This window comes from Rhinolophus ferrumequinum, chromosome 10 (assembly GCF_004115265.2).
Source record: "Rhinolophus ferrumequinum isolate MPI-CBG mRhiFer1 chromosome 10, mRhiFer1_v1.p, whole genome shotgun sequence".
Classification (NCBI taxonomy): Eukaryota; Metazoa; Chordata; class Mammalia; order Chiroptera; family Rhinolophidae; genus Rhinolophus; species Rhinolophus ferrumequinum.
This window is the reverse complement of record NC_046293.1, coordinates 85,329,041-85,356,891: the sequence shown is the minus strand read 5'-3', so window position 1 is coordinate 85,356,891 and position 27,851 is coordinate 85,329,041. Positions and strand designations below refer to the sequence as shown.

General features: G+C 46.4%; 1 protein-coding gene across 1 annotated transcript in view; it reads right to left on the bottom strand.

Annotated features, from left to right (window-relative positions):
- Nucleotides 1-27,851, bottom strand: part of PLXNC1 (plexin C1) — a 140,369-nt gene that overhangs the window by 864 nt on the left and 111,654 nt on the right. The window contains exons 22-30 of the mRNA XM_033117193.1: nucleotides 22,397-22,574; nucleotides 20,073-20,176; nucleotides 10,260-10,314; nucleotides 7,945-7,976; nucleotides 7,747-7,854; nucleotides 6,395-6,558; nucleotides 4,241-4,388; nucleotides 924-1,064; nucleotides 764-838 (exon numbers count right to left, since the gene is read on the bottom strand). Of these exons, the coding sequence (XP_032973084.1) occupies nucleotides 764-838; nucleotides 924-1,064; nucleotides 4,241-4,388; nucleotides 6,395-6,558; nucleotides 7,747-7,854; nucleotides 7,945-7,976; nucleotides 10,260-10,314; nucleotides 20,073-20,176; nucleotides 22,397-22,574 (1,005 nt within the window). The remainder of the gene's footprint in view (nucleotides 1-763; nucleotides 839-923; nucleotides 1,065-4,240; nucleotides 4,389-6,394; nucleotides 6,559-7,746; nucleotides 7,855-7,944; nucleotides 7,977-10,259; nucleotides 10,315-20,072; nucleotides 20,177-22,396; nucleotides 22,575-27,851) is intronic.

Here is a 27,851-nt window from a genome sequence, read left to right as displayed (position 1 = left end):
TCCCCTCCCTTCCCATCCTGGGCGGTGTGTCCTCCCCTCCCCACCTCGCCCCTCCTTGCCACTCCCCTCCCCAGTGCTTCCCTCCTAACCCCTGACCCCTGGAAAGAGGGATGCTTATCGTGTTTAAGGAACTCATTGCCTCTACCCTACCTTAGCTCTTCACTTGATCTTCAAGTAGCAAATGGAATTGGTGAGCTATTCTCACCATTGACATGGATAGCCTGTCCCAGCATGACTGAGTGGGGGGAATCAGGGAAGGGGGAATTAACATATATTTGGAAACAATGCATCTGACGACTGTGTGAATTCCCAAAGAAAACAAAATCCAGATTAAGGAGAATTAATTATTAAGGAGAATGGTTTATTGAAATCGTTGCTTAAGTTAGAAAAATGTCATACTTTCATATAATTACTGAATACAGAATCTAGGTGATTTAACAAGCTTAGCTTTCATTTTAGCAAGTTACAATCAAGCATAAGCTGGCCCCATTTGATAGGACCACTACTTACTCATCACAGTTAACCTGAGTCAAGGTGGTTGTGGGCTCCATTAACTCAAGGGTAAATGCAGGCTGATCCAAAGGCAGCAGCCGGCCAGGTGCAGGGTCTGGCCGGCTGCCAGGATCCCGGCACAAGGCTCCCCAGCCTCCCTTTTCTGGCCCCTCGGGACGCCAGAGCTGCACTGACACCCACAGAATGCTTTATAACCAAGTCCTGGTGACCAACTCATATCAGTTTTTTAAAATGTTATTTGAAATCTTACCTCATCAAAATATTTTACGATGTATTTGTAGATTTCTGTCAAGGCCACTTCTTCATTAAATTCATTTTCATGTTTCTTTAAAAAAGAAAACCTTGTTGAAAGATTCTGAAATGATTTTTTTGTTTCTTTTTAATATCTGATTTCTACTTTCCAACAATACCTTAGATTCCTGAGTTAAGAATTCTTCCATTTCTGAAGATGACAATGGAGGCAAATCCCTGATTGCTTTGTAATAAGATTTTACTTCCTCTTTGTAGGTTGGGATATCCTTGGCATAGAGAAGTTTATTCGTTGGTGCTTCCTAAAAAAATAAAAAACCACCATCAAAAGAGTAAGAAACCACGGAGAATTTATAACAGTACCAGTGTAGGTGGATCTCCACTACTTACTGTCACCCTCTGGGAACAAGGCTCCATGCAGTCGGCCTTCAGAAATGTTGTTGACTGACTGACTGACTGCTATCCAGATAGTTCCGGTGAATCACTGTTATTTTCAGGCAGATGAAATGCTAATATATTCTGCCCTCCTCTCATAAAAGAACTAAAATTATTATTTTTGCAAGATTTTGAGTTACTGTAACAATGGAACTTACCTCAATCATAGTTCATTACTAATGGTTGTAAAAAGCCTGAATTAAAACATTTGCTCTCATCCTCACCCACCAGTGAATTCTGGCATTTATAAAAGATTAATTGTAGATCTGATTGAGCCTTTTATATAACCATGAAAGTGGTAAGTAATTGGCAGTGGCAGGTTTTTCTGCTTCTCCTTTTTATTTTATTATAAAAATCTTCAAGGGTCCCCAGGAAAAACCATGGTCATTACTATTGGTGGATCGAGGTCTGATTTTGCAACAGGTCCTTGGCAGTTTGAATGTCTTTATATAATTATAACAGTGATAATATTAAAGAATAAATGAAGGTTTTACTTTAAAAGTCATTTTTTTTTCACAAAAAATTTTAAAATTCTCCTCAGGGAAGATAGGTGAGTTAATAGGTAAGAGGGCTAAAATGTCCCAGTACATTTTAAAATGTATCGATGGTTTGAATGGCCGCATCAGAGCTCGAATCATTCTGAAGGACGCCTAGAATGAGATTTTTTTCATTTGTCAAGTTTAAATAGAGCCCACAAATCATGCAGTCGTTCATTCAATACAGGTGTATTTAGCCAGGCACTGGGCAGGCATCGAGTGTAAAAGACCAGTACCTGCCCTCAAGAAGCTTACAAGCTAGTTGGGAAGACAAACTTACACAGTGTTTACTGTGATACCAGTAATTAATAACAGGGTGGAGAGTAAAGAAAAGGACTGTAGAACTGGACAGATCAGGGATCATAAAAACTGATCTGAGGCAAGACTTGTAACCTCAGAACATCAGTCTCCTCCCCTATAAAGTGAGGGTAACATTACTGCTCTGTGGGTCTGGTGGGGACGAACTGAAAGATACCAAGTACATAGTAATTGATAAACGGCTATTTTTTACTTTGAATAAATAAGCATATAAGTGTCTTTCAGTGTGTTGGGTGCTAAGAGGAGCTTTATTGGTCAAATGAGGAAAGTGCTGTGGGAACTGCATCAGGTGGAAGTTCACAAACTACCGTGTTTCCCCAAAAATAAGACCTAGCCGGACAATCAGCTCTAATGTATCTTTTGGAGCAAAAATTAATATAAGACCCGGTCTTATTTTACTATAATATAAGACCGGGTCTATACAATAATAATGTAATGTAATTAATATAATATAATATAATATAATATAATATAATATAATATATACCAGGTCTTATATTAATTTTTGCTCCAAAAGACGCATGAGAGCTGATGGTCTGACTAGATCTTATTTTCAGGGAAACATGGTAGGTATATATATATTTAAGCTGATCTGAGTGTCCTCCAGTTTCTAGTACACATTAGGAAATTATGTTGAATGAATGAAATGTTTGTGAGCGAATTAATGAGTAAGTACGATTTTACTAGATAGGCTTATGAGACAGGCAAAGGGATGTGAAAACAAGTTCACAGTAAATCTGGGCAAAGTAAAAGCTATAGCATAGGAGGTATATGGAGTGTGCAAGAAAACGATGAGGCCAGAGAAGAGACCTGAAGTCCTTCAGGAAGGACCGTGGTAGGTAAAATGGGAAATAGTTACAATTTTTAAGCAGGAGACTGACAAGATTAATGTTTTAGAAAGAGAACCTGAGACACAGTGAAAAGGAAAAGTTGAGGAGATGAGATGGACGTCAGGGAAACGACACCAGGTAGGAGGCAGTTATCCCAGTGGAGAGGGGATGACGGGACAGGGCAGAAAGACAGGAGGAAAAGGACAGAGATGCTTCAGAGACAGAAGTGAGTAGTAACCAATTAGGGACAGAGGTTGTGGGAAGGAACCTCTTCCTTCCTGAGGGAGGAAAGAGAAGGAGTTGAAGAAGATAATGCTGAGGAATCTGCCTTGAGAGACTAGTCAATGCTTGAAGACAAAAGTGAAAACAGGTTGTTTCGCAGAAGTAGTGGTGATGGTGACTAGATTTAGACTAGGGGCCTGAAGTACCAAGGAAACATCGATCACACTTCATCCCAGGCACTCTTCAAATCCTTCCACACGAGAGCCACTGCTCAGCTTTAAAAGATTTTCTGGAATCCATTAGTTACAGATAATGCTCAGCTTAATGTATTTTGGAGTGCTTGAATAGGGCCAAAACATCTCTTTCAAAGTTTGCTCTGTATTTTTATCTTCCTTTCCTTTCTTAGGGCTTTTGCTCAGCAAAGAAAACCATAGTAAAAACAATATTGATGTTTTGATTATAAACTAACAAATTGTTTATGGGGAAGAATTTCCCCATAAACAGTTTGTTCTAATCAAATAGACTTTTTTAGATGTATTCAGATGGAATTAATTTAGACCAATGTCAGTAATTTCATGCTTTGGATTTAGAGTTTATTAGTGTCTACAGAATGTTTTATACCGTGTTTCCCTGAAAATAAGACCTAGCCGGACCATCAGCTCTAATGCATCTTTTGGAGCAAAAACTAATATAAGACCTGGTCTTATTTTACTGTAATATAAGACCAGGTCTTTATAATATAATACAACATAATATAATGTAATGTAATATGATGTAATATAATTAGTATAATATAATATAATTAATATAACATAATATAATACAATACCGGGTCTTATATTAATTTTTGCTCCAAAAGACGCATTAGAGCTGATGTTCTGGCTAGGTCTTATTTTCGGGGAAACACAGTACTTTGTGGTAAAGAGTTCTGCAGTAGGGTTGGGATAATAACCTGCTATTTTGGTTTTCGTTTAAAAAAACATTAAAATACAAATGAGATTTTAAAGAAAAGCAAACTTTCAGTGGCATCACTGACTCTTTTCAGCTGGTGTGATTTAGGCCAATTGTTTATTATTTGACTGTTTACAAGAAAGAGTGTTTCAGACTCATACAAGAAATACTGGAGCTGGGCCTTACCTTCCCGAGTTGCTGCTCCGTGAGAGAAAAGGCATCCATGAACGCCTGGGCAATCACTGATAAACAGCCATCTATGTGTGGTGTCTTCTTAATGTCAAAGACAAACTGAGGATTCTTCAGGATGTTTACCCAGAAGCGAAGAGGAAGGCTGTGGGGAGAGGGAAAGGGGGAGAGGGGGAGAGGGGGAGAGAGAGAGAGGGAGAGAGAGAGAGAGAGAGAGAGAGAGAGAGAGAGAGAGAGAGAGAGAGAGGGGTCTCTTTTCAAATACAGCCATTCACATGAAGCGGACGCTCTGTTTATCACAGTTCGTATACACGGCTGTGTTTGTCCTTGCTATGGAGGCACACAAGTCTGCTTTGCCAACCACCCCAAGCGGCAGATGGCAGTATCGCTCAGGGAGAACAAGAAAGGGTTAAACTGAAAGCCACTGAGAGGGGAGCACGAGAGGAGGAAAAGTCTGAAAGGGACCACTGACAAGACAAAACTTTTCTCCAGATGGTTCTAGATTACACTAGAGTATGATTACCAGTGAGAACATCTCCTCATATCTCCAGAACCTGACCTCTTCTTACCTGCTTTAGTGCTGCACCCTGACCTCAGCCACCATCCTCTCTCACCTGGATTACCACCCCCAGCTCTGGACAGTTAATTCCCTCCCAACTCCCAGCAACCCTCTTCACAGTGTCAGGTCCTGTCTCTCCACTGCCCAAACCCGCTCTCTGTCCTCCTCCGGACAAAGCCTCGTGTGATCTGGGCCTGGGCCCTCACCTCCTGCTCTTCACTCCCTAATTCTGTCCCCGGGCCACCCTGCTACTCCTGCAGCCGCTCGCCTGCATCTCCGAGCTTTGCTTCTTGTCCGTCCTCCTGAAACCGCCCTGCCCCAGAGAGGCTCAGGGTTTATGCTCCTACTTCTTTCAAGACCTGGCTCAGGTGTCGTCATCACTGTGAGGCCTCTTGACCACCCTGTCCTGCCACTCTCCATCCCCATTTCCCACTTGGTCCACTGTACCAAGCAGCTTCTAACATACTGCAGTTTGCCTACTTTATTTATTGTCTGTCTCCACCTATCAGAATGCAAGCTCTGTGAGCACACGGATTTTTGTCCGTTTAGTTCTTTATCTCCAGCAGCTAATGGTAGTCAGCACATAGTAGGTACTCGAATAAATATTTGCATAGGAACTTGGGAATCATTTAAAGCCCTTTCATTAGCTACTTCGCAGCTCTGGCCTAGCCAATCACCTCCATCATATGGTTGCAAGGCCTCTCAATCGCCCTGCGTGCTGACTGCTGCCCCGGCCCAGGTGTCACCACCCTCACCGTGAAATGGTAGCCTGCAGCACTGGAGCTTGGTGTGGGACTGGCAGGGCCCAGAACACGGCTGGCACACAGGAAGTGGAGCTGGGATAGACCTGGATTACATGGAGGAGATCAGACTTACAGCTCTGGAATGTCAGCTTTGAATTCTTATTTGAAATGGTCTGGCTCACCGTACTGCCTGGAGAGCTTCAGCTCACACGGAGGAGTTGTGCTGCGTTGGAACCCTGAGTCTTACTCACTCACGCACAAAGTATTTCAAATAGAGGTAAGGAGCTAGGTTTCTTTACTGAGGAGAATTTAGAATGCATTTGGATGCCTTGCCTCCGCTCAAGATAAAATGTTAAAAAATGGAACAAAACACAATCCCTTGCCTAATTCTCATGGTATCTGAGTACCCCATTCAAGCAAATAAAAGCAGAAATTTCTATACAGAATCGGTATAGACAGCTTGGAAATTGCAAAATGATTAATTCTCTGAACAAATCAGAGTCTTCTCTAATGGAAAACTGTATGATCAAATCACAAAATATTAATTTTTCATCTTTTGATGGTCAAGCTAAACTTGTTTTCACATTCCAAACGAAGACTTTTTCATGCATTAAAGATAACGTCTTTGTTTGTTTTATCCTAAAGACTAGGATTCTTGGCATAGGAATGGTTTCATTTATTGTTTAAAATAGTAACAGCGAGAAACTGCTTTGACATGACCGCTTACCAAGGCAGAAGATGCTGGTATAGGGATAAATGAATCCTTCTGTGACTATCCATGCCTCCTTTTAGTTAAGATTCTGCCCCAGATTCTTGAAACCAGAGTAATCACCTTCTGTTTTTTCTCACCTGTTTGTTTTCCAAATATGTACGACATCAGGATCGGTGATTTTTTTGTTTTCAGCCTGGGCATCCAAAAAGTCAAAGAAGTATTTTATAGCAAAGGGAGCTCTGCTGTTGGGTAAACTCCAAATGCTTCTAAAAAGTTTTTCAAGCACAGAGTGAATCGCCACCTGAAAGGCAGAACATCAGACTTGGGACATTAAAACAAATAGGGTAGTGGTTTTGAAAACATGATGGAAAATGAAATCCAAGTGCAGAGAAAATGATTTGCAAAACAGAGAAAAACAAGCTGAAGAGAAACTATGTACAATTGTCCAATGAGGCCGTCACTGACAGTATGGGACCATGGTCCTGAAAATCCAGGCCCAGATTTGGACTTGGTTCAGGACCTTCTTGCTAATAACATTGTTTAGTCTACAGGGAGGATTGCTTAGAAATCTCCAGCAGTTGAGAAGTCAGTTGGAGGGCTATACACATAAACCAAGAAGCCACGGATGTTTGGCTTTTATTCGTTATGTTCAGCCTGGAAAAACTCCAGTGATGTATCTTGGTTCCCAGAATTTTCCTGTTGCACATATTTCCATCATAGGGTTTTATTGTGGACTTTCAGAGCATTTGAGTGTTTTATAAGAACGGAACAGGCAGAGCTCTGTGGGAGAGGAGAGACAATCAAAGGCTCTGGCTGTCCTCTACCTACTAGACAAATCTACAAAGCTCTCAGCAGACACCCTGCCATAATCTGAAGAAGCATGCCCGAAGAAGCTAGGCCAGGTGTAGATAACAGCATTTATACGGCTAGTCATTTCAGGGAAAAGGATCACCACAGACTTGTGTTAATCCCACGGAAAGCCAGGTAAAGGAAAATTTGCCCCGATTTGGTTTTCCACTGACTTTCACACCAAACACTTTTATATGTCAACAGAATTCTGAACTTTAAAATGAAAAAAAATCAGTAAGATTTACTGGGTTTATAGTCACTAACCTCACACCCCCCACCCCGCCTTCGTTTTATTTGCAATTCAAAGAGGGAATTTTATTGCTCATCCGTAATGACAAACAAGAAGGAATAATTATGCTGTCAACCTAAAGAACAACAGTGAAATGGCAGGTAAAGGGACTGGGAACAACAAATCCCTGATTGAAGAGGTTACAGTACAAATTTGTACAGTGCTGTTATCTTTGCAGTTTATATAAAAAAAGAAGGGGGGAGGAAATGTTTACAATTCAAACTTTCATTTTGCTTTGCTAGAAGGCACAAGGGATTTGTAACATTTTCACACTCCAGTGGAAATTAAGTCAAACACATCAGACACCCCCCCAAGGTAGCCATAAAAGCGCTCCCAGAACTGTAAGTGTACCTTGGTCGACAGCAGCTTCGTCAGATACATTTCTTTTACTTTGAACTTGTGCTTCCCTCGATGTCTCTTTCCTTGCACATCTTGGAACGCTTCTGAATCTGGTAGAATCTGAAGGAAGACAGAGCAGATGCATTACCCATGGAGACTGTCACGCTCCAGGCACCAGATCCAGCACGAGTCCAGGAAAGGCCGACTCACCAAATGGCAGTGGTCATCTGAGTATTCCACATCTGAAGGCCAGAGAGAGAGGGAGAGAACACAGTGCGTTAACAACACAACCACAGGCTAATTGGCCTTCTCATAAAATGCCCCACTTGTGCTATAAGGACCTTATGTGAGCTCATCTACTTCAGCTCTTCATAGCTACGTTCCCCCCGCTGAGTCGTTAGAGCTTAAGAACAGTGTGAGATGGGATGGGCCAGGGACTGCAGGGGAAGCAGGTTCCCTGGCCTGGAAGTGTTAAAGTAGGTTGACCGACCACTTGCTGATCACTGACAAATATACCTGGAGCACCTACTGTGTGCGCCAGGGGCAGACAGCCAGGAATAAGACATCCGAGAATTTCATACCACTCACTCATACTACTAATTACGCAATTATTTAATTACAACTGTGATGAAGATTGTGAAGAATTATATGCTAAGAAAGTATCTACCAAGGGACTGACCTAGTCTGGGAGGCTTCTTTGAGGAAGGGATGTTGCAGCTGAACGGAGATGAAGGGATAGAGTTAGCCAAGCAAAGGAAGGAGGGGCAACAGGTGTAAAGGTCCTAAGGTGGGAAGGAAACTGACCCCTTCTAGGACCTGAAAGAAGGGCAGTGAGGTGGAGCTCAGAGCAAGTAGAGTAGCAGGGAGGCGGGACAGTCTTGGGAGAAACAAAAGTGGTGAATGGAGGGGAAAGAAGGATTAAGGCACTTGGTGTTTTGTTTTAGAGAGAGACCAGAACATCTTGAAATGTCCATGGAAAAAAATACAGTGGAAGCCGGGGAGAAAGTGCAGGTGACAGAAGAGATTACCGGGGGGTTTAAAAATGCTGAGAAAGTCGGGAAAGATAGTGGAATCCAAAGCACGGGTGAGAGAAGGGCCTGGGATGGAAGGACAGACAGCCCTTGAATGCCGGGGGAAGCAAGGAAGCGGGTCGGTTGGAGGCTTGGTGCTGGATGCCGAAGGAGCTCTGATATTTGTTTCCTCTGAAGTACAGGGTACAGCCATCTGCTGCCTGTCAGGAGAGCTGTGTGGGTCCGAGCTCTGAGGACAGAGCGGCGGCTTATGGGAACACAGCATGCGTTGCCTCCAGAAACAGCGGGAGTAGGCTGCGCTGAGCGCCCTGGCCAACCTGGCCACCGTGAACTTCGAGTGACTCCAGCTGTGCTGTGAGTCACTTTCTCCTCTTGGCTGCCCTGCTGGAGGCCCAGGAAGGGCGAGGAGCTGGGTTCATCCAGGGCTGGGATTTTGACAGAGCGGGTGATGAAAGGACAGAGGGGCTGGGGTTTGGAGGACCACTGCAGGACAGTGATCAAAATGATGGCTCTCAGCTGGATTGGGCAGGAAGGAAGCAGAGGTGTGGTCTGCCTAGAGGTCCCATGAAGAGATGCAAACACACAGCTCTTCCACCTTTACAACACAAGGACACCAATGCCCCTGTGCCAGACGACAGCCACACTTTGCAAGATGGTTTCTCTCACTCGAGCCTGACGTAATGATGGACGATGGGGGGGAGTGGAGCGTGGCCTCAAACGGGTGTCCTACTACCTATTAAATTATCCTGTCTATTCAATGGGGAGCCCTGCATTTCCTGCTTACTGACCAGGAGTTGGGACCTACAGGCTCCTCATTCTGAATCCAGGAATCAGGAAGCCCCGTCCCCCACTGTGTGTGAGAGAAGGACCCAGAACCTTTTTAAGGGCTGAGGACTGATTGTCTTGGCTGGGGTGTAATTCCTCTGCAGTCAATCCTGGAACTGGACCTAGGGATTTTCTGAAGGCACTGCCACAGATTTTCTTACCCCTATCGGTGAGGTAGAAGAGAGGTTAGAGACTGGCTTATTGACTTTCCCATAAAAGCTCCCTCTTTAGTTTGTCTCTTCTCCACTTTCTGGGAATTTTGCAAATGCTATCACTAGGAGATTTGGGCTTTCTATGTGGACTATCCTATTTGTTCAGCCTTTGCAGGACTGTGTGATAATCTACAAGCTTCCCTCACTTTGCCAGGACTCTCCTCTGTTGGCCCTATCCTACTGAGTTGGAAAAGAGTTTCAAAGGCTGAGATCCGGCCCTCAGTTAAGGCTGGTAAGAAGCTGGGAGATCTGGACTAACCACTGTTCACGGTTTCCTGTCCTTCTTGCAGGGCTCGCGTTGTAGGACTAGAAGCAGATTGATGTGGTTCTTCTCTGCTTTCAGAGAATTACATAGCAACAGCTCAATCTCACCTTTGTGACAATACATCTGAGAGAGGCAAAAGGCAATACTTTATAAAGCTGGGTGAGAACAAAAGGTCAACATTATATTGGTTACCTGAAGTAAAATTTGCTATCTTCTTAAAGACTTTTATAGTGGATCCATTCGATATCTGAAAGCAAAGATAAAAAAAAAATGTGAGTTTTCAAAATTTAATGGATTTCTCAACTTCACCCAGGAATGAGATAGCTGGCTGGGTTTTACAGTCTCTCGCTGATTAAATAAAATTGGATCAAGAATGCCGATGTGGGGGGCACTGTGCTGGCATGTGGGGCCACAATGCTGAGCCAGACACTGTGTCTGCCCTCAAGGAGCTCGCGAGCCTGTGAAGGAGACGGACAGGCAATGAGATGCAGTGAGGCAGGTGCCAGAAGGTGGAGGCAGGGTGCTGGGGGGTGAGGGGTGGGGGGCCAGCCATGGCAGAGGGGAGGCTAAGCTGTGCTGAGACACACCTCAGCCTCCCAGCGGTCAAGACGCACGGGGCCACTTTCATCTTCTGAGGTTCCTACTCTACTAATAAATGCTGAAACAGGTTTTCAAACACGGGCCGAAAAAGCTGGTGTCTATTTCACATGTAGGTATAGACCCAACAGAAGTCAGCACGTATCCTGAGAGTGAACTCGTTTCCAGACTGAAAACAACCCAAATATCCATCAACATAGAGCGAATAAATACTTTGGAGTATGTTCATTCAACAGAATATTACAAAACAATGAACATGAGCAAATGACTGCCACGTGCCGCATGGATGAATGTCACACTGATAATGTTGAGCCAAAGAAACCCAACACCAAGGAATGTGTCCTGTGGGATCCAGTCACGTGAAGCTAAGGAAAAAAAAAACAACACAGCCAAAACGATGATGTTAGAAGTCTGGAGAAGGGCGCCAGGGCGATGGGGGACCCGGAGGGCTTCCGAGGGGCCGTAATGTTCTGTCTCTTGACCTGAGTGCTAGTCACAGGACCTTTGTGATCATTCATCCAGCACTACACTCATGATTGGTTCTCGGCTCTGCAGGCATGTCGTATTTTTAAAAGGAAGCCTGTAAAATCATAAGAATTGCATGTACTTTTTTTTTTAATTAAACCTTTTAAATTTTAAGTAGCAGTTCGTCCCATTCACTAATACGAAGCTCAGTGAACGCTCACGTATATACCTGTGTAACCACCACACACACCAAGACACAAAATTCTGTCAAGTTCTGAGAAATATGCCCATCATGCCTTCCCAGCCAATAACTACCCCTTCGTCATCCAGAGGTCATCATTTTTCTGACTTCTATCACCATTGATTAGTTTGATCTGTTCTTGAACTTGACATAATTGGAATCATTCAGCATATAGACTGTGTCTAGCTTCTTAGGGCCAATATAAGGTCTGTGATGTTTATGCTGTTGCTGCTACCAGCAGTTCGTCTTTGTAAAATTATTGTGTATTACTCCATTGTATGAATCTACTACAAAAAATGCCACACAATAAAAGGAAAGAAGTATTGACACCTGCTACAACGTGAATGAACCTCAGAAACATTACGCGCAGTGAAAGAAGCCTGTCACAAGAGACCACAATCCCATTTATACAAAATGTCCAGAACAGGCAAATTTATACCGACAGAAAGTAGACTGCCGGCTGCCTAAAGTGGGGGTCGGAGGAATGAGGAGTGACTGCTAATAGATACAGGGTTCCTTTTGGGGGTGATGAAAACGTTCTAAAATTAGATTGTGATAACTGTACAACTCTGTCAAGGTACCAAAAACCATTGAGTTGTACACTTTAAAAAGGTGATCTTTATGGTATACAAATCACATCTCAATAGAGCTGTTAAAAAATTGCCACAGATTTAAAAAGTACACATTGGACAAATAAATGCTTTTATCACATCGACACATTGTTGCGATGCCTAAGCTGTAGCCTCTTGGAAATAAAGTCCAGAGTCCTCGCCTGAGGAAGGCCCTTTGGGACTGTGGAACCCCTCCCCCAACCTAAGCAGGGGAGGAAGTGGCCTGCAGGCTGAGGGGAGGAGCCAGAAGCTAGATGTAGGTCTCCATCCTCCGGAGAATTAAATTGCTCTGAGGGGTTGCACCACAAAAACACAAGACCAAGGGGCCTTGAAGAAGAGGCAGATTAGGGATACACAAATCCTCACCTGCATTCTGGGATTATGGAGCGGGGATCAACCCTGTCATTTCTGAGCATATTAGCTAAGTGCTTTTCCCTCCACTCTAAAGCTCTAAGGCTGTTCTGAATGCTGATACTAATTTGGACCTAGCCTTCCCCAGTTTGGAAAAAAAAAAAGAAGAAGAAACAGAATTTTTCTTCTGGCCTGCGGCATGTCGGTTATCAGCATGTACAAACCTGCTTGGCAAGCGCCAAAGGATTAAAGCGTAATCTCCTTCCGGCTGCACCCCTAGAGGACAGAACACAGAGCGGAGCAGGCTCTGGAGAGCCCCGAGAGAGCGCAGCTGTCCAGCCAGTGGGATCCAGCCAGCTGCTAAGTTTAGGCCAGAGGCCTCCAGCTGCCGGAGCTCAGGACATCTTGTGGGGTCTGCCTGGGGTTGGCTGGGGACTTTAGGCCTCGGCAAAGTGTCTCCAGTGAGGGTTCTGAACTCTTACTGAGCTCTTTGACTGCTGTCATTAACAAACACACTCTCCTCTCCCCTTGAGCCATTCATTGTTTTCTGGCTGATTTTTCAATTCTCTTCCATATTTGATGCCATTAAAGTAAACGCTCTCTGCAGGCACCCCCTTAGCAATACTCAAACACCGAGTTTCTGAGAATGTTTGAATATAGTTGCAAAATTCCTCCCCAAGAAGAGCTGGATATGCTATGTTTCTAAGCCAATAAATATCTTTTTACAAAAGGAAGCGGGTGCTTTATTCCGGGTAATTGTCAAAGAATGAATCCCACACGGACCCCCCTGAGTGTTGAGCCAATACTCCGTTACTGTCAGACGCTCTGTTTTGCCGAGAGCGAGCACCCTTACTCTATAATCACAAACACCGCGATGGGCCCTCTGCTAAGAAGCGCTGCCAAAAGTTCAAATGTCTTCTCAGGAGCTGGCAGCTGCTCCTGCTGGCGCCGTGCTCAGGCGCTAAGATGGCACAGCCGGGCTGGAACCGAGGAAGTTTTACTCTGAAATCATCTCCCAAGTGAAAGTGTAAAGCATTTTATTAGTGGATGAGTGGAGTATGTGTGTGAGTGTATTTCCAATGGTCATGGCTGCTCTGGGGCTGGTACATTTCCGCTTCCCCTTGAACCCCCATGACACTTCAACATCATTGTAAAGACAGAAAACTAGTTTATTTACAGATGTTAGTGGGGGGTGGGGGGGTAGGTTTCTTCCATTTTTTAGTTTGCACAAGTCAGCGACTCCCAAGTAAAGGATAAAAACGCCTTTTTGGAAAGTGCCACAGAATCCAAAGTGTTAAAAAAAAATGGTGTTGTTTGTTCCATCTGAGGAGCTGCAAGTGCTTTCCTAAAAGTGACTCATTAATCCTGCCGTGCTCCTGTGAGGCAGGGAGCATCCTCTGGGCTCCTACTTTAGGAATGAAAACCAAATTAAATCAAAGCAAGATTAATGTCACTGGATGGGTCTGAGACAGGAATGAGCAGAACTGGTACACACGGCAGTTTCCAATTAAATTCCTTCCAGTCTCACAGCGCTCCAGGACTCGAGGCGACAACAAGGCCCTGCCCCTTCCATGAGGGCTGGCCATGCTGGGATGCCGCACAGGGATCATGACAATTAGGAGTTGTGACCACACAGGGAGGAACGGACCCATATCAACAGCGGAAAGTAACTCTGGAAATAAATGGAGGCTATGCACCCTCTAAACTATTTGCAAGTGAAGGTGAGATTTCTTTGTCCCAAAATATGATGTTTATCGTATAAGTTGAAGATAATTCCATAAAAATGGAATTTCTAGAAATAGAAGGTTGAACTTATATTTAACCTTATGAAACTGCCATTTTTATAGGTACATTTGGTCAAATATTGACAATTTCATATGTTTAGCCTAGAAGGAAAGCTGGAATTTCTGCCTAAGAATTTTATGCAAAATTTTGAATATTGACCATGTTCATAATTGAATATGGTCTGAAATCTTACATTTTCCTTAAAGAAAAAAAATCTGAAAACACAATAATCAAGACAAATCACAGCGTGGAAGCCCTTCCTGGTATATCTCATTTGAAAACAGAATTCTATTCAATTAGCATTGTCCCAGCAGCCACTCGTCAATGCTGCTCCCCCCATCTCCCCCCTTAGCTTTTTCTCACTGACACCCGAAGTCTGGAGGCAGATGAAAAAGGAATCTTTTTCTGCAGGGCCGGAGGGATGACCTTGCTCGGTCCTTTAGCAATGGCGGCTCGGGACTCCTCGGAATATTCTCAACAGACACATGAAATCACACCCGTGGTTCCTGACAGCCAGGACAGAGCCCTAACGATTCCTGAAACGAGTGAAAAGGCTGTGTGCACTAGGCCTTGGCCTGGGCCAGTGTGCAAACGCTCTCTGAGCACTGTGAGAGCCCTGAGCTGGCCTCCCCCAGGGAGCGGGCTTGGCCTCCCGAGTGTGCGTGAAGCTGGGAACCGCGGCGCTCCTTGTGCTGCTGCTGGTCTGCAGTCCTCAGCCCCTGGATGCCTGAAGGGGCTCCCTTCTGATGAAGGGAACTAGGGGAACTACCATCATCGCCAAGGAATGGCGGCCTTAAAGGATGTTAAAGGAGGATTAGAAATAAGGAAGCATTTTGATAAACTCAGACGTGAGCTTCATCATAAGATTTGTAGAGAAGTTGCCCTTTTGAATTTGACGTCAGAGATGGTACCTAGCAGGATTTCTCCTAAATCTGCCCCAGCTCTCTAGCCGGGCTGCTTCCGAGGCTACGAGTGCAGGCTGCAAGCGGGTTCTGGCAGGACGATCCCTCCGGCCCACAGAAGGGCCTCGGCTCCAGTGCAATTCCTTTCTCATCTGCTCCCGGCCCTGGGGCATCAGTGAGAAGAGCTTTGCTCAGGTTTCTTAGCCTCCCTGTGCTTCAGAATGGGAATAATGACAGTATCTACCTCACTGGCTACAAAGAGGACTGAAGGAGTTGCTAGTCGTACAAACTCCTAGGACAGTGCCTGGTGTATAAGAAGCACTCCAGGCATTTGTTAAATAAATATCTGAAGTCATTCACGCTGTAAGGAATCTTCGGAGATGGTCCAACCCCTTTATTGCAGTGTCACAGATGACACAGCCGACCGCGAGGACCACTGACTTTACTCAGCAGACCCTTTGGGACATTCCTGTGAGCTTTAAATGTCACCTGCATGACACCTTTGGCATCAGCAGTGACCACCTCCGCATTAGCACCTGCTACGGAATAGAGACACAGTGGTTCAATGTCTCAGCTCCTCAGGACCTCACAGCATGAGGTGCGACCTGCAGAGGACGCTTCCTGCCGGGCCCAAGGCTTGCAGCCAGTCCACACCAGGGTGTGGGTGCAATAACACCAAAAGGCAGAGCAGAAGGTCATACGGGGGTGCAGGTGAGGGGAAGACGGCCTGGACCCAGAGAAAGCACCCGCACCCCTATGCACACACACACAGCTGGTCTCGTCAGCTCCAGACCACAGCACAATCCTGTTCCCAGTCAAGCACACAGGGCAACAGCCAGTTATGGAGGCGCTCAGAGAGGCCTTAATCACGGGGGAGAAAGATGCCCCTGGCTTAATGTGTTCGTCAAGATGGCGACGTCCCCCCCTTGTCTGCACAGGACAGTGAGACGCAGGCAGAACTTCACCCTCCTCTGTGTTCAGCTCACAGAAACGAGGGGGTCATAAAAGCACCTTCACCATATGGTGGCTGTGAACATGAGTCACGCGAACACATGGGAACCGTGTCGGGGCACCGGCCACCGTTGTGATCAGTGTGGAAAGCCATCGTGCCAATGCCCAGGGTTGGCAAGGATGTCATCCTGCAGGTGACAGGGCACTGCCGGCAGGTTGGGGCTCTGGAGGCCACCCTGGCCCATGAGATGCTGTATTTGTGCTGTGCCCTCAGGTCCCCTCTAGAAACTTTCCTCAAATATATGGACAGTAACTCATTCCAAGGAGACCAGGTCCACTCACCCTCAGGACAGAGCAAGTCGAGAAGAAGCAGGCTCACACTGCAGCAGTGGAGACTTTGTTTAGCTAGTAGGAGGAACCGGCCATCACTAAAGATTAACTTTAAAGCCTAACTAATTTGGGCTAATTGGCGGGAGGTGACTCTGAATCACTTAAAACTGAGTTAGACCCTGTTTTTAAATGAAATACAGTTTTTTCTTTCCAGCACTTACAGTGACTCAAACTAGGGCACTTTAGTAACTGAATAAGAGTGATAATTAACATCTGGTCTCTTTGGAGGGAAATGCAAGTGCTCAGGATAACATTTTTCTTCAACGAAAGGGCAAAAGCAAGCTTCAGCCCAACCCTATCAAATTACTCCAGATTTTGAATCTGCAGGGGTGCTGCTAACCCGAGTACAGATTTAGGTGGCTGAGAGTGGTGGTGGGTACGTTTTTCTAAGCAGTCTTTGGAAAACAGGGCATTTGAGACGGTCCAGGCAGAGACTTCATGGGGCCCAGTGACCCCTCCCCAGTTTCTGTCAAGCTTTCTTTTTTTTTTTTTTTTTTTGCTTCATGGCTTAGCGTTTTAAACATAAGGAGAATCCTTTAAGCCCTTGTATCCTAGTCTTGTCATTTATTACTACCACGTGGCAATGCTAGGGTATGAGGCCAATAAATCATCTGCACAGGATGTGAGTACAGGCAGGATTAATTTCATTATCATCCCTAAGCAGACAGGTGTCTAGCACGGTGGATGTCTCCAGTAAAGACTGATGTCCTCTCTCTCCTGACAACCTTCCCCTTGCCTTGCAGACAGCTGTGGTGCTTTGTCTGCTGGTGGTTTGTTTTCCCTGTGGGAGTGGCTCGTCCTACCTTTCCTCGATAGCACTGAATGGCCATACCCCCTTCCTTTGGGGCCCACCCCATGTCACAGGGTCGTCGGGACACTGAGGAGCCTGACCAGCATGGCCCAGCTGTCCCCACACAGCTGAGCAAGGCAAGCACGTTAGTCAAGGGGACCAAAGGAGGGCTGTGCTCCTTCCAAACTGGCGGAGACAAGTTGGCTCCCCGGACACGGGCAGAAGAGGGGATCGCTGCAGGTCTGTCTGCGACCTGAACTTCAAACTGATGCCACGATAAGCTCCTCTCTAAGGGCTTCCACTGGCAGGGCAGCAGCCTCGACTCTCACCTAGTGTGGCCCACTCACAGGAGTGCATCCTTTCAGTAAGTCCCCCGGGGATTTTTATCATCTCCAAAGCTAAGACTGACAGCTCTTGGCAAGATGTTTCCATGGATGGTAGGACTGAGCTGCAGGAGGGTGAGCACAGAAGCATGTTGTGAATCAATCCTCGGCTTCCTCTGCTGGGTGCTGCATTCGGGCCAAGGCTGCACAGGCAGCACCCACCCAACTGTCACCCAAAGCCACTATTTCCAAGCTGGGTCTAAAACCCACTCAGCCAAAGAGCCTGAGGGTGAGGTGGTGTGGGGACAGAGCCCCAAAAAGCAGTTTCCAGGCTCTCGGCCTCACATAGAAAGGTGCTGGCTCAGGTAGTAAATGGCCGTCGACTGTGATCAAATGGCCATCAGCTGTGGCTAGTTGGCCGTCAGCTGTAACCAGTGAGCCATTGGGCACTGATATAACTGCCGTGGCTAGGCTAGCAGGAAAAAGGGGGGGCTAGCAAGAAGATGGTCGCTGAGCCTGCAAGCGGCACAGTGAGGGTTGAGAATTGTGTGGCTCCTGGTTCCTGTGTCTCCAACCCAGCCGCCAGTGAGAGTATAGTGGTATGACTCCCCTACCTATGGCTCCGTGGGTGTTCCTTTTTGGCCTCACCATGTCCTGCGTTCTTGTGTGGGGAGCGGGACCAGAGACCCCACAGACCCCGCCTGACACCCCGCATGACACATGGCGAAGTCGGCAGGATACCCCGCATGACACCCTGCATGACAGGTGGTGTCTGTTCCCGGCCGTTGTCCAGAAAGCTCTGTTCCAGGTATAGTCTCAGCTTCTTCCAGGGTGAGGGGAGCCTGGCAGGGCGCTAGGGCCTTCCCGGTGCTGACATGTCTCCTTGGGACTTTACAGCCATGAAAGACAGGGGGCCCCTGCTGTGCACAGAGCCTGGGAAGCTGCTGCTCCTGTTTCCATCTCTGGAAAAGCACTCCCACCTATGCGTCTGCCCTGCCATCCCAAAGTGGAAAACCATCTTGACCGTCCCTCGTCCCAGTCTCTGTCTCGTGCTGGGCTGTGGGGTCCACCTCCTGCCCGTCTCTGAATCCATCCACTTGTCTCCATCGCTAGAGCCACTGCGTCACTGCGAGCCAATCTCTGACCTGAGATTCTCCTCCTGATAGCTCCGAATGGGTCTCCCTGTTTCCGGGTATGCACCCTTATAGCCATGCTCCACATAACAGCCACTGTCATTTCCGGAGACACAAATCGCCCCTGCTCGAGAGTCTCCCACTCTTCTTGGGATCAAATTCAAATTCCTGAAGGAGCTGCCTGGGCCTGCACGATCTACACCTCCTCTTCTCATCTCCAACCCCCACTTCTCTGGCCTCCCTCCTGAGACGCTGCCGTGTATACTGGTTACACCACAGACCACAGCGCCCAGCTACCAGAGTCCACATATTGCCTCTGCCACTGACTAGCTGTTAGGAAACCTCGAGCCACAGCGTACTCATCTATAAAGTGGGTTAATAGTGGTACCTACTACTGCTGTTACTACTTGTAGAACTGCTGTAAGATAGCATGAGCTGAAATGAAGGGGACTGCTGAGGACAGCACTTGGCACAGAGTAAGGGCTCTAAAGGTTGGTTATCATTTGCTCCACTGCCACCCCTGCCCCTCTCAAGTTTTAGCCTGTCTAAAAGGCTTTTTGTGGAAGAACACCCATGCTCTCCCTTCCCTGCTGAGCGTGCTGGCACCCCACCCACCCCAGCCTGGTTAAGTTTGGGTCTCAGCTTACTTCTCAGATGCTCCCAGCCACAGCACCATTCCCCCCTAAGGGCTGCCTGATTGCTTATCTCCTCTCCCCTTCTGTACCCCTCTCTGGGGCTACAGGGTCCGGGAGCTCAAGGACCAGAGCTCTGTTCCACTTGCATGCATCCCCAGCTCTCAGCACATAGCACGTAGCCAACAAATATCTGGATGATGTTACTGAATGACTCACACTATCCCAGTGCGTTCCGGAGTCTTCCCTGCCTCCTCTCCTTGTTCTGCACAGGCTTCTCCAGCACTATCTCTGCGAGGTCACATGTGCCCCTCAGGTGGATCAAGAGCCAAAGGAGGTATCACTGGATATTACAAACAGGAAATGCGGAATTCTTCCGAAAAAAGGACCCCACACAAAAGGTGACGTGGTCTAATGCGAACACTGATGAGCGATGATGCTTAGGACTTTTATTGGCTTGGTTCAGCGCCAAGCTCAACAATCACTCTTCCAGGGCTTCACTGAGGAACAAGCTTCGAGAGGCCAGAGGATCTCGTAAAGGGGAGGTTTCTCACCTAAACTGCAGGATGGAGAGCAGTCGGCTCCCATGAAAATCAAAACTTTCAGAGAGAGAGGTCGACGGGAACCAGTAGACCACGACGGACAGTAATTCATGAGCCCTTCCAAATGAGCAACTAAGGAAAACGGTCCCAGAGAAAGTCTGCAAACTATTCTGGAAAACGGCTGGGAGTCCTGTCATTTTCTAAGAGGATTTACATGGTGCTGGGGAATTCGCAGGGTGCAGTGAGGACTGGGAATGAAGACGGGGACATGGGGGCTCGATCTTGCTCTTACCTCGTAATGGCCAATGGTATTTAGCTTGGTGATTCCATCTTCAAGAATCACGGAGGAGCTGTCAATGTCCAGGAGCTCTTTCTGCCGGGTCCCCACCTGAAGCTCTGGAGGGAAAAAACAACAAAAAAAAGAGCATTTCGTTGTCTTTCAAAATTACAAAGAGGCATTTTAAATGCTATCCTGTCACTTTTGCAAATATTCTTCATAAGTACATAAAACAAATAAAGTGGTAAATATTGGTTTGAAGGCTCAGAGATCTATCAGCCAGGCCGGTCGCCTGAGTTTGGTGTTGGTTTTGTTTTACATTTAGGGCTTGACTTTTAAGACCACTTTTCCCTGAAGCTTTTACTCTGAGGCTCGGCCTGGAAGTAAAGCTAAACGAAGACAAAATATTGCCTCCCAGAGGCATTCTTCCTAACGCCAGCTCTTCAGAAAATTCCCAAAGCCAGTCAGTGTGGCTGTCACACGCGTGGGATTGTGTGTTCACAAGCAGACGTGCTGTGAGGTCCCTGGGCGAGGGGCATTGGCAGGCGAACATCCCAAAGCACAGGGTTCAGACTGCTTCACAGAGGTTGCCAGCTGTGCCCTAGGGTCAGAGTGTGGCCGACAGACGTGTGTTTTCTCTTTTTGTGAACCTGCACCATCTTTCACTTCTTATTTTAATGTCAATTCAGCACCAACATTTAATGATCAGAGTTGCACATAGAAATTTGGACTTTGGTTTTCCCTTTTTTTTAAAAGGAAAAACCCTTTATAAAATGGGACCGTCTGGCAACACTGACAACACAGGCCCAGCTTCAGCGGAAGCTAAGTGGCACCGCCCCCCTAGATGGCATGTCTTTTCCCTATGAAGTCGGGCCCCATCATTTTGTCTTATCCTAGACAGGCCCACACCCCTTAAGTATGATACTTCCCGCCTCTTTGAGCATCTGAGTTTGTGAGCCTCTGCATGAGAGGTGTGAGCAGAGCTGCTTCTGGTATTGGATTGCAGTACAATTTATGGCTGGTTTCTAAGGCTTTGCCTTGGTTTTCCGAGGCCAGCCGTGGAGGCAGTTTGGAAGATCAGCAGACGCGCAGAAGGCTGACATGGCTGGTATGCTGTGTCCCGTTTACTATCAGACTCCACGGCGAGCTTCTGGTTGGCTTGTCCTGCTCCCCACCTTCCTACATCAGGAGGCCAGAGGCATGCTGGGAAGACTATACGGACTTGGCCGTGGCAGGACTGAGGCCCCTGGGCTGGTTTCCTGTGATCCTTGCCTCTGTGTGCCCATCTCCTCCCCTGCGAGAGGGAGGCTCAGAGCAAGGATGGTACGGGTCACACCGTGGTTTCCTGGCTGGGCCTGCCCCTTTGACCCAGTATCTAACCAGTGAGCTGAACTGGTCTTCAAGTACCCAACAGTCTATCCAAGGGAAGGAAACAGAAGAGAGGTGCCTTAGCAGCTCTACTTTAAAGCCGGGTCCCGCAGTTGCTACACATTTACATGGTTTCACTCAAATTTGCCAGACCCTGCCCCCAGGCTTCTCTCAGTGGCCTTGCAGCAGGAGCTTTGACTTGGAGGGCGGGGTGGCATGATTTTAATTGCCTGTTTAGTGGAGGCTACAACTGTACTTGGAGGGCAGATGAGCCTTGTTATGCTGTCACCACTGTGATTTCACTCCTCTTTCCTGTCCCATTATCTGCTATAAAATCCCACGACAGTCTCCTGGGAGGGCTGCATGGAGCTCAACTTTAAAATGTTGATGAACATTTGAGTGAAGGGGAGCCCTGTTAGCTTGCTCACGCATATGCTCTCCTTTGCAGTATACCAATGGAACCCGAAAATGAATTCACAGCAGATGCTGCTTCATGGTGGGGGAGGATGGAGGGTATGTATACTTAATGCAGGATGTGATTAGCAGAGAGGAAGATGACCTTTCCAGCTTGCTGGAGTTAACACCCAGAGTCTGGGCCACTCTCTAATGACATACTGGGTATCACAACAAACAAATCAAATACCAACGTGAAATGCAACACATACAGAGGGCATGGGGTTTACTCCTTTTTGTACTTCCTGATGCAAGGTGAACCATTCCGTCTTCAGGGTTATCAATCTCATGAATCTAATTTACAAACACAATATTTAAAAAACCAGCATCTTTGAAGGATTCTGCTTCCTAGGAAGACTCGTGATGCTCTCCGGAGAGCAAAGCAGTCTCGCGGCCCCAGACATGCCCTCTGGGAACACCCAGGCCATCCCTGTGGGGGTGGGGTGGGGGGAGGTAGCAGGGATGGTCGTCAGGGACTGGGACAAAATGGCAAAATGGCTCTCGCATCGCCGCCTTACCAAGACAGATTTCGTTCAGCTGAAGTCCATAAGGAGAGCCATTTTTGCTGAGGAATGCTTGGAAAATCTTTTCTTTGGCTTGGCCTATAGTATCACAATCAAGAACATTGACTGAAATATTCCGACAGACATCTGCACTGTCGTTTTCCGGGATTTTTTCAAAGACGACGTTTAATGCCTGCAAGAATATAAACAGGTTTCCAAGTCTATTAGGTAATTGCCGTCTGAAAGGCATTCATAAAAGACACAAACCTCAGCGAGTCCTACTAATAACTCCAACAGCACATTAGCAAACACTCCGTTGCATTATGCTACTTTCATCTTTTTTCCATAATCCATTCTTTTCAGGGATAATGGAAAGGAAAACAGAAAGTTAAAACTCTCATTACAGAGCAAGCATTGAATAAATACATTTGAGAGGAAAATACATATACTCATAAATATTATCAAAATAGTGATTTCTAATTTCATCCTAAAACAAAAAATATTTTGGAAAGGTTGCACAGTAGATGATGACAGACTGGTGACTATCTTTTTATTAACAGGACCACCGAGACCCACAGGTGAAGTTCCAGGTGACAGGAAAGACTATGAGGTCCCCATATTGATCCCACAGAAGAGGTCCCTTTCTAATATGCAGAATTAATTACAGCCATGTACACTCCCCTTCCACTTTCAACATCTTCCATCAGATTCCCGAGCCCTCATTAAAACACTGAGATCCCCACCCTGCACCATTATCCTGGCATTAATTATTTTCCGTTTCAGTGCCGTTTTGTCAGTTGACATTCTCCCAGTCTCAGAATCAGGCAAATGGAGGAAGTATGGCCTTTGTGAATGTGTGAAAACACGGAACTAGGGAATATTTCAAAATGAATTTAAAAGCAATTTCAGGTTTATTTTTTCTACGTACGAACAAATGAACACACCTAAAACAACAAAGTTTACTTAACTACAGGTCCTTGGGGGAACTGAGTCACGCACATGCTAGGAGTATTTTGTAATTAGCATAGCAGACAACCTAGATTCTAAGGCTCCTTGGTAATCATGGAGTCAGAGGGACCTGGGTATGGTGTAAAATGTGCAATTATTTAACGTTTCTGAGCCTGATTGTGATGAGGGAACATAAAATGGTTACTGAAAACTGTTAAAACAAAAAATATTGTGACTGAAAACTGAAAAACTGAATACTGAAAACACAAATATTGTGGAGAATGGGGATCTTAGGGTTAACAATTTTAAAGTGGGTATAATAACAGTACCGGGCTTCTAGTGTTGTTAATGGAGATTAAATGAGATAAGGCCTGCCGCAGGCTTTGGCACAGGGCTAGGCTGCTGGGGAGGGCCCACTGACAATTGTAATAGTGATAAGTTATTATTTCATATAACTTATCATAGTTATTACTGTTTAGTGTTGGCAGGCCTTTATTTGGAAACAAAGAGTCAGCTGGTGTTGAACAGCTTGGACTCTGACCCCACGTTAGTATCTGTCAGAGGAAGAGGATGCTGCCAGCATCAGACCATTCCCTCCGGACTCAGGCTCCTGGGTTCAATCCCAGCTCACTGCTAACCAGCTGGGTGACCTCTCAGCCTATCACTAACCAGCTGGGTGACCTCTCAGCCTATCACTAACCAGCGGGGTGACCTCTCAGCCTATCACTAACCAGCTGGGTGACCTCTCAGCCTATCACTAACCAGCGGGGTGACCTCTCAGCCTATCACTAACCAGCTGGGTGACCTCTCAGCCTATCACTAACCAGCTGGGTGACCTCTCAGCCTATCACTAACCAGCGGGGTGACCTCTCAGCCTATCACTAACCAGCTGGGTGACCTCTCAGCCTATCACTAACCAGCTGGGTGACCTCTCTAGCTCGGTTTTCTCACCTACAAAGTGGGAATAACAATAGTACCTGCCTCCCAGGGTTCCTGTGAGGATGAATTGAATTCACCACGGAGCCCTTAGCACAGCGTCTGGGATGATGTGTCTTAAGGACTGATGACACGGAAAAGGGGCTTCTGAACTCTGGGGAGGTTCTCAGGGGTGTATCTTCTTGTCACTGCCTGTTGCCTGTGAACCCCCTACAATCCTGTTTCCAACTACGCAAGACTACACGTTGGTCCAGCCCGAACCAAGTGATTAAGACTGAATCAGTAGAACCTGAACTTTGAGGTTATGCAGTGATCTCAGTCTGGCTCTTGTGAGTTCCCTTCCTCCCAGAACAGACTTGCTTCCTTGCCTGTGCTCAGAGAACATTGGTGTTTGGGCCAGTCACCCACTGGGAAGGGATGCAAACCCGAAATACTGAGTGGGAGAGAAGGCAGCAAGTGCTCGGTGAGAAGGGCAACTAGTGGCAGACTGTCAGGAAAGAAGCAATGAGGGGACGCCTCACGCCAGAGTCCTCTGCCATGCCTCCCTTTTATAGGGACATTTATTGAGGCCTCTGGGGCCAGACAATCTGCCAGATGCATTTCAAGACATACTTCTTTTAATCTTCTCAGTATCCTGGGGATGGAGGTTGTATAATTATTATCCCCATTTTAAAGTGAGGAAACTGAAGCACAGAGGGGCCAAGTAACTTGCTCCAGGGACACAGCTCCTAAGTGGCAGAGCCACAAGTTGGTGCCACGAACCGCATGGGTACAGGCCCCTCCCCGTGCCACCCTGGCTCTCCCTCCTTCCTCCTCATCCCACCGACAGCCCAGAACCCTCCAGACCTCCAGGAGCCATGTCTTAGATCAGGCTGTACGTGAGGTCCTAAGCTAGGTTCCCCAGTACAAACAGGCTCTGGTGGGGGCGGGAGCGGTAAAGGCTAGTCCTGCAGTCTGAGTAGACTTTCCTGCATCTCCCCTTATTTCCCTACGTGTTGGTCTCCTCACTGAGAGTAAGGGTAGGTCAGTGATGTCACAGGCCTTCCAAAGATAAAGATGAATAGAAAGCACTTTTTAATCAGAGCTCCAGCGATCCCAGCTTGTTTTGCAATTTTATAGGTATTTGTGAAATAACACTGTGACTACCTAACGGGCACTATTGTCTTTAACAAAAACACCTCTTTATAGGCAATGAATGTTCTTCTTAAAAACATAACCAAAAGGAAAAAAAAAATCTTTACTGGATGTAAAATAATGTAAATCTGCCACTGCCTCCACAGCTAGATGGGTGGATAAAAGGTAAAATGGCATTTTATAGAGTCCACAGGGAATTCTGAGAGTAAATTCAGACACAAATTGATTTGTGTTCATTTTTTATGCTGCTAACGCTTAGCACTCAGCCAGTAGTTTCCTAGAGCCTCAATGCAGTCAGGCTCTCAGCGTGGGGCCTGCCCCGGCACCCCCACCCCGGGCTTGGAAAGCACACACTGGACCTCTGCTCCCCATTGGAAAGGTCCATCATGGACACACCAGCTCCCCATCAAGACCCATTTAGCCCAAGTCTCCCCTGTGCCCTCCTCCCTGTTAGGGGCTGGGTGTAGGACACCGTAAGACACAGTCCTTGTTCTCAGAGAACTGTGTAATTCACATTGCACTTGTGAAAGAAAGCATCACCTGAGACACAATAGTCAGCCACCAAGGGCAGTTCTGTCACCCTCGGGAAGTGTTCACAGGGGATTCAAGGAGGCTGAGGGCTCTGAACATTGGCATCATGCCCTTCCCCGGCTCCTTACCAGCTGTGGGAGCGTGGGCAAGCCATCTAACATCTCTGAGCCCTAAAATTCTCATCGCTCCTATCTCAAAGGAGTGACTGAACAACAAGATGTAATAATAGCAAATGAAGGAGTGCTTCCGGTGTGCCAAGCACTGCTGGAAATGATGTGTGTGTGTTGCATGTAAATGAGTCTCAGAAACAGTCCGATGACATAGATTCTATTATTATTCCTGTTTTACTGAGGAGCAATTCAGGCACAGAGAGGTTAAGTAAATTGTATACACTCACAAGAAGACGGTAGAAGCAGGCACTCTATCCCCATGTTCTTCAACACTTGGTGATCCTAGCTTCCAGGAAATGAAAATGTTTTGTAAACTAAATGTGGTCCAAATCTATGGGATGGTGATTAATTTTCAATACCCACGAAAAGCTAAAGTGCTGTAAAATGTATACCAGCGTCTTCACCAGAAATCCACCCTTTTGTTAAGAAGAACAGCACTGGTTCTCCTTATTTCCTTGGCATGAAAGCATCAGCAAAGCTGGGCAATAGATATGGTTGGTTGTCCAATCAGCAGCCATCTCTCCTCCTTTGTTAACGGAAGCCAGGTATCGACCTCAGTGGGCCAGATTAGGTTAGGAACATGGCTCGTGGCAACTCCCTTTTCCTTCACAGGAACTGGTCCTGTAACCCCGTTCCATCCAATGAGACATAAACGGAAAGGGTTTCTACTCTTACAAAAGGAGGACAGCAGTGCTTAGAGCTGTGGCAGCTATTTTGTGACTACGAGGCAAAGCCAAAAGGAGATGGAGATGGTGACTCAGAGTCCTGACACTACTGAGTGGAGTGCGAGCCTCGGGGCTCCTTACCTCCAGACTTTCTGCTCTAGGGTGCAATTCTTATTTCAGGCACCAGTAGTCAGATTTTTCCCTTATTGACAGCTGAATACACACAGACTGACAGGGCTCACCTTGTTGATGCTGTGATATAATCCAATCACAGACATGCGTTTACTTTGCATCTATTGCAGGGCAGTGCAGATATTCAAAGGAGTACCTGGCTCTGATACTGCCTGGGAAATATTTGAAGACTGGCAGAACAACTGTGGTATACACACAACTAATTCTGATACCAGGTAGGAAATAGGTATACATGAAGTGCTTTAGAGGTTCACAAAGATATTACTCTAGATTGGAGGAGGGACTTTAAAGGGAGAGAAATCAGGGAAGCCTGCATGGAGGAAGGGACATGTGAATTGGGTCTGGAAGGGAACTGCATGTGCAGCAGTACGTGAGGAAGGCTCTGAACCATGGAGATACTTGGCTTCAATCCTAATTAGACTGGTGAGCAGCAAGCTTCAATCTTGTACTCAGGCTGCAAGGTCAGGAAGTCTACATCAAGACTCTCACTTCCTTTGGGTAGAATGAAGGGTGGAGGACTTGAATACCTATGCTTGCCTTTCCAAAAGCACCACCTGCCATCTCAGAAGCCTTGTACTATTTATAGAAACAAAAGGTGAAGAAGAGAGCACTGTTTTAGGTTTCTAATAATAATAGCAAGCCTTGTTGAACACGTACCATGTACTGGGAATTGTCTTAAATGCTTTGCCAATTCACTGAATCCTCACAAAATCTCTATGACATGGGCACTATTACTAGCCTCACTTAATGGATGAAGAAACTGAGACACAAGAGTTTCAGAAATGTGTCCCAGCTTGCAGAGCTGATGAGGGTAACAATGAGGATATGCCCACACTTTTAACTTGGAAGCCAAAAGGTCCACCAAGGCGATAAACTTCCAAAGGGCAGTCTCAA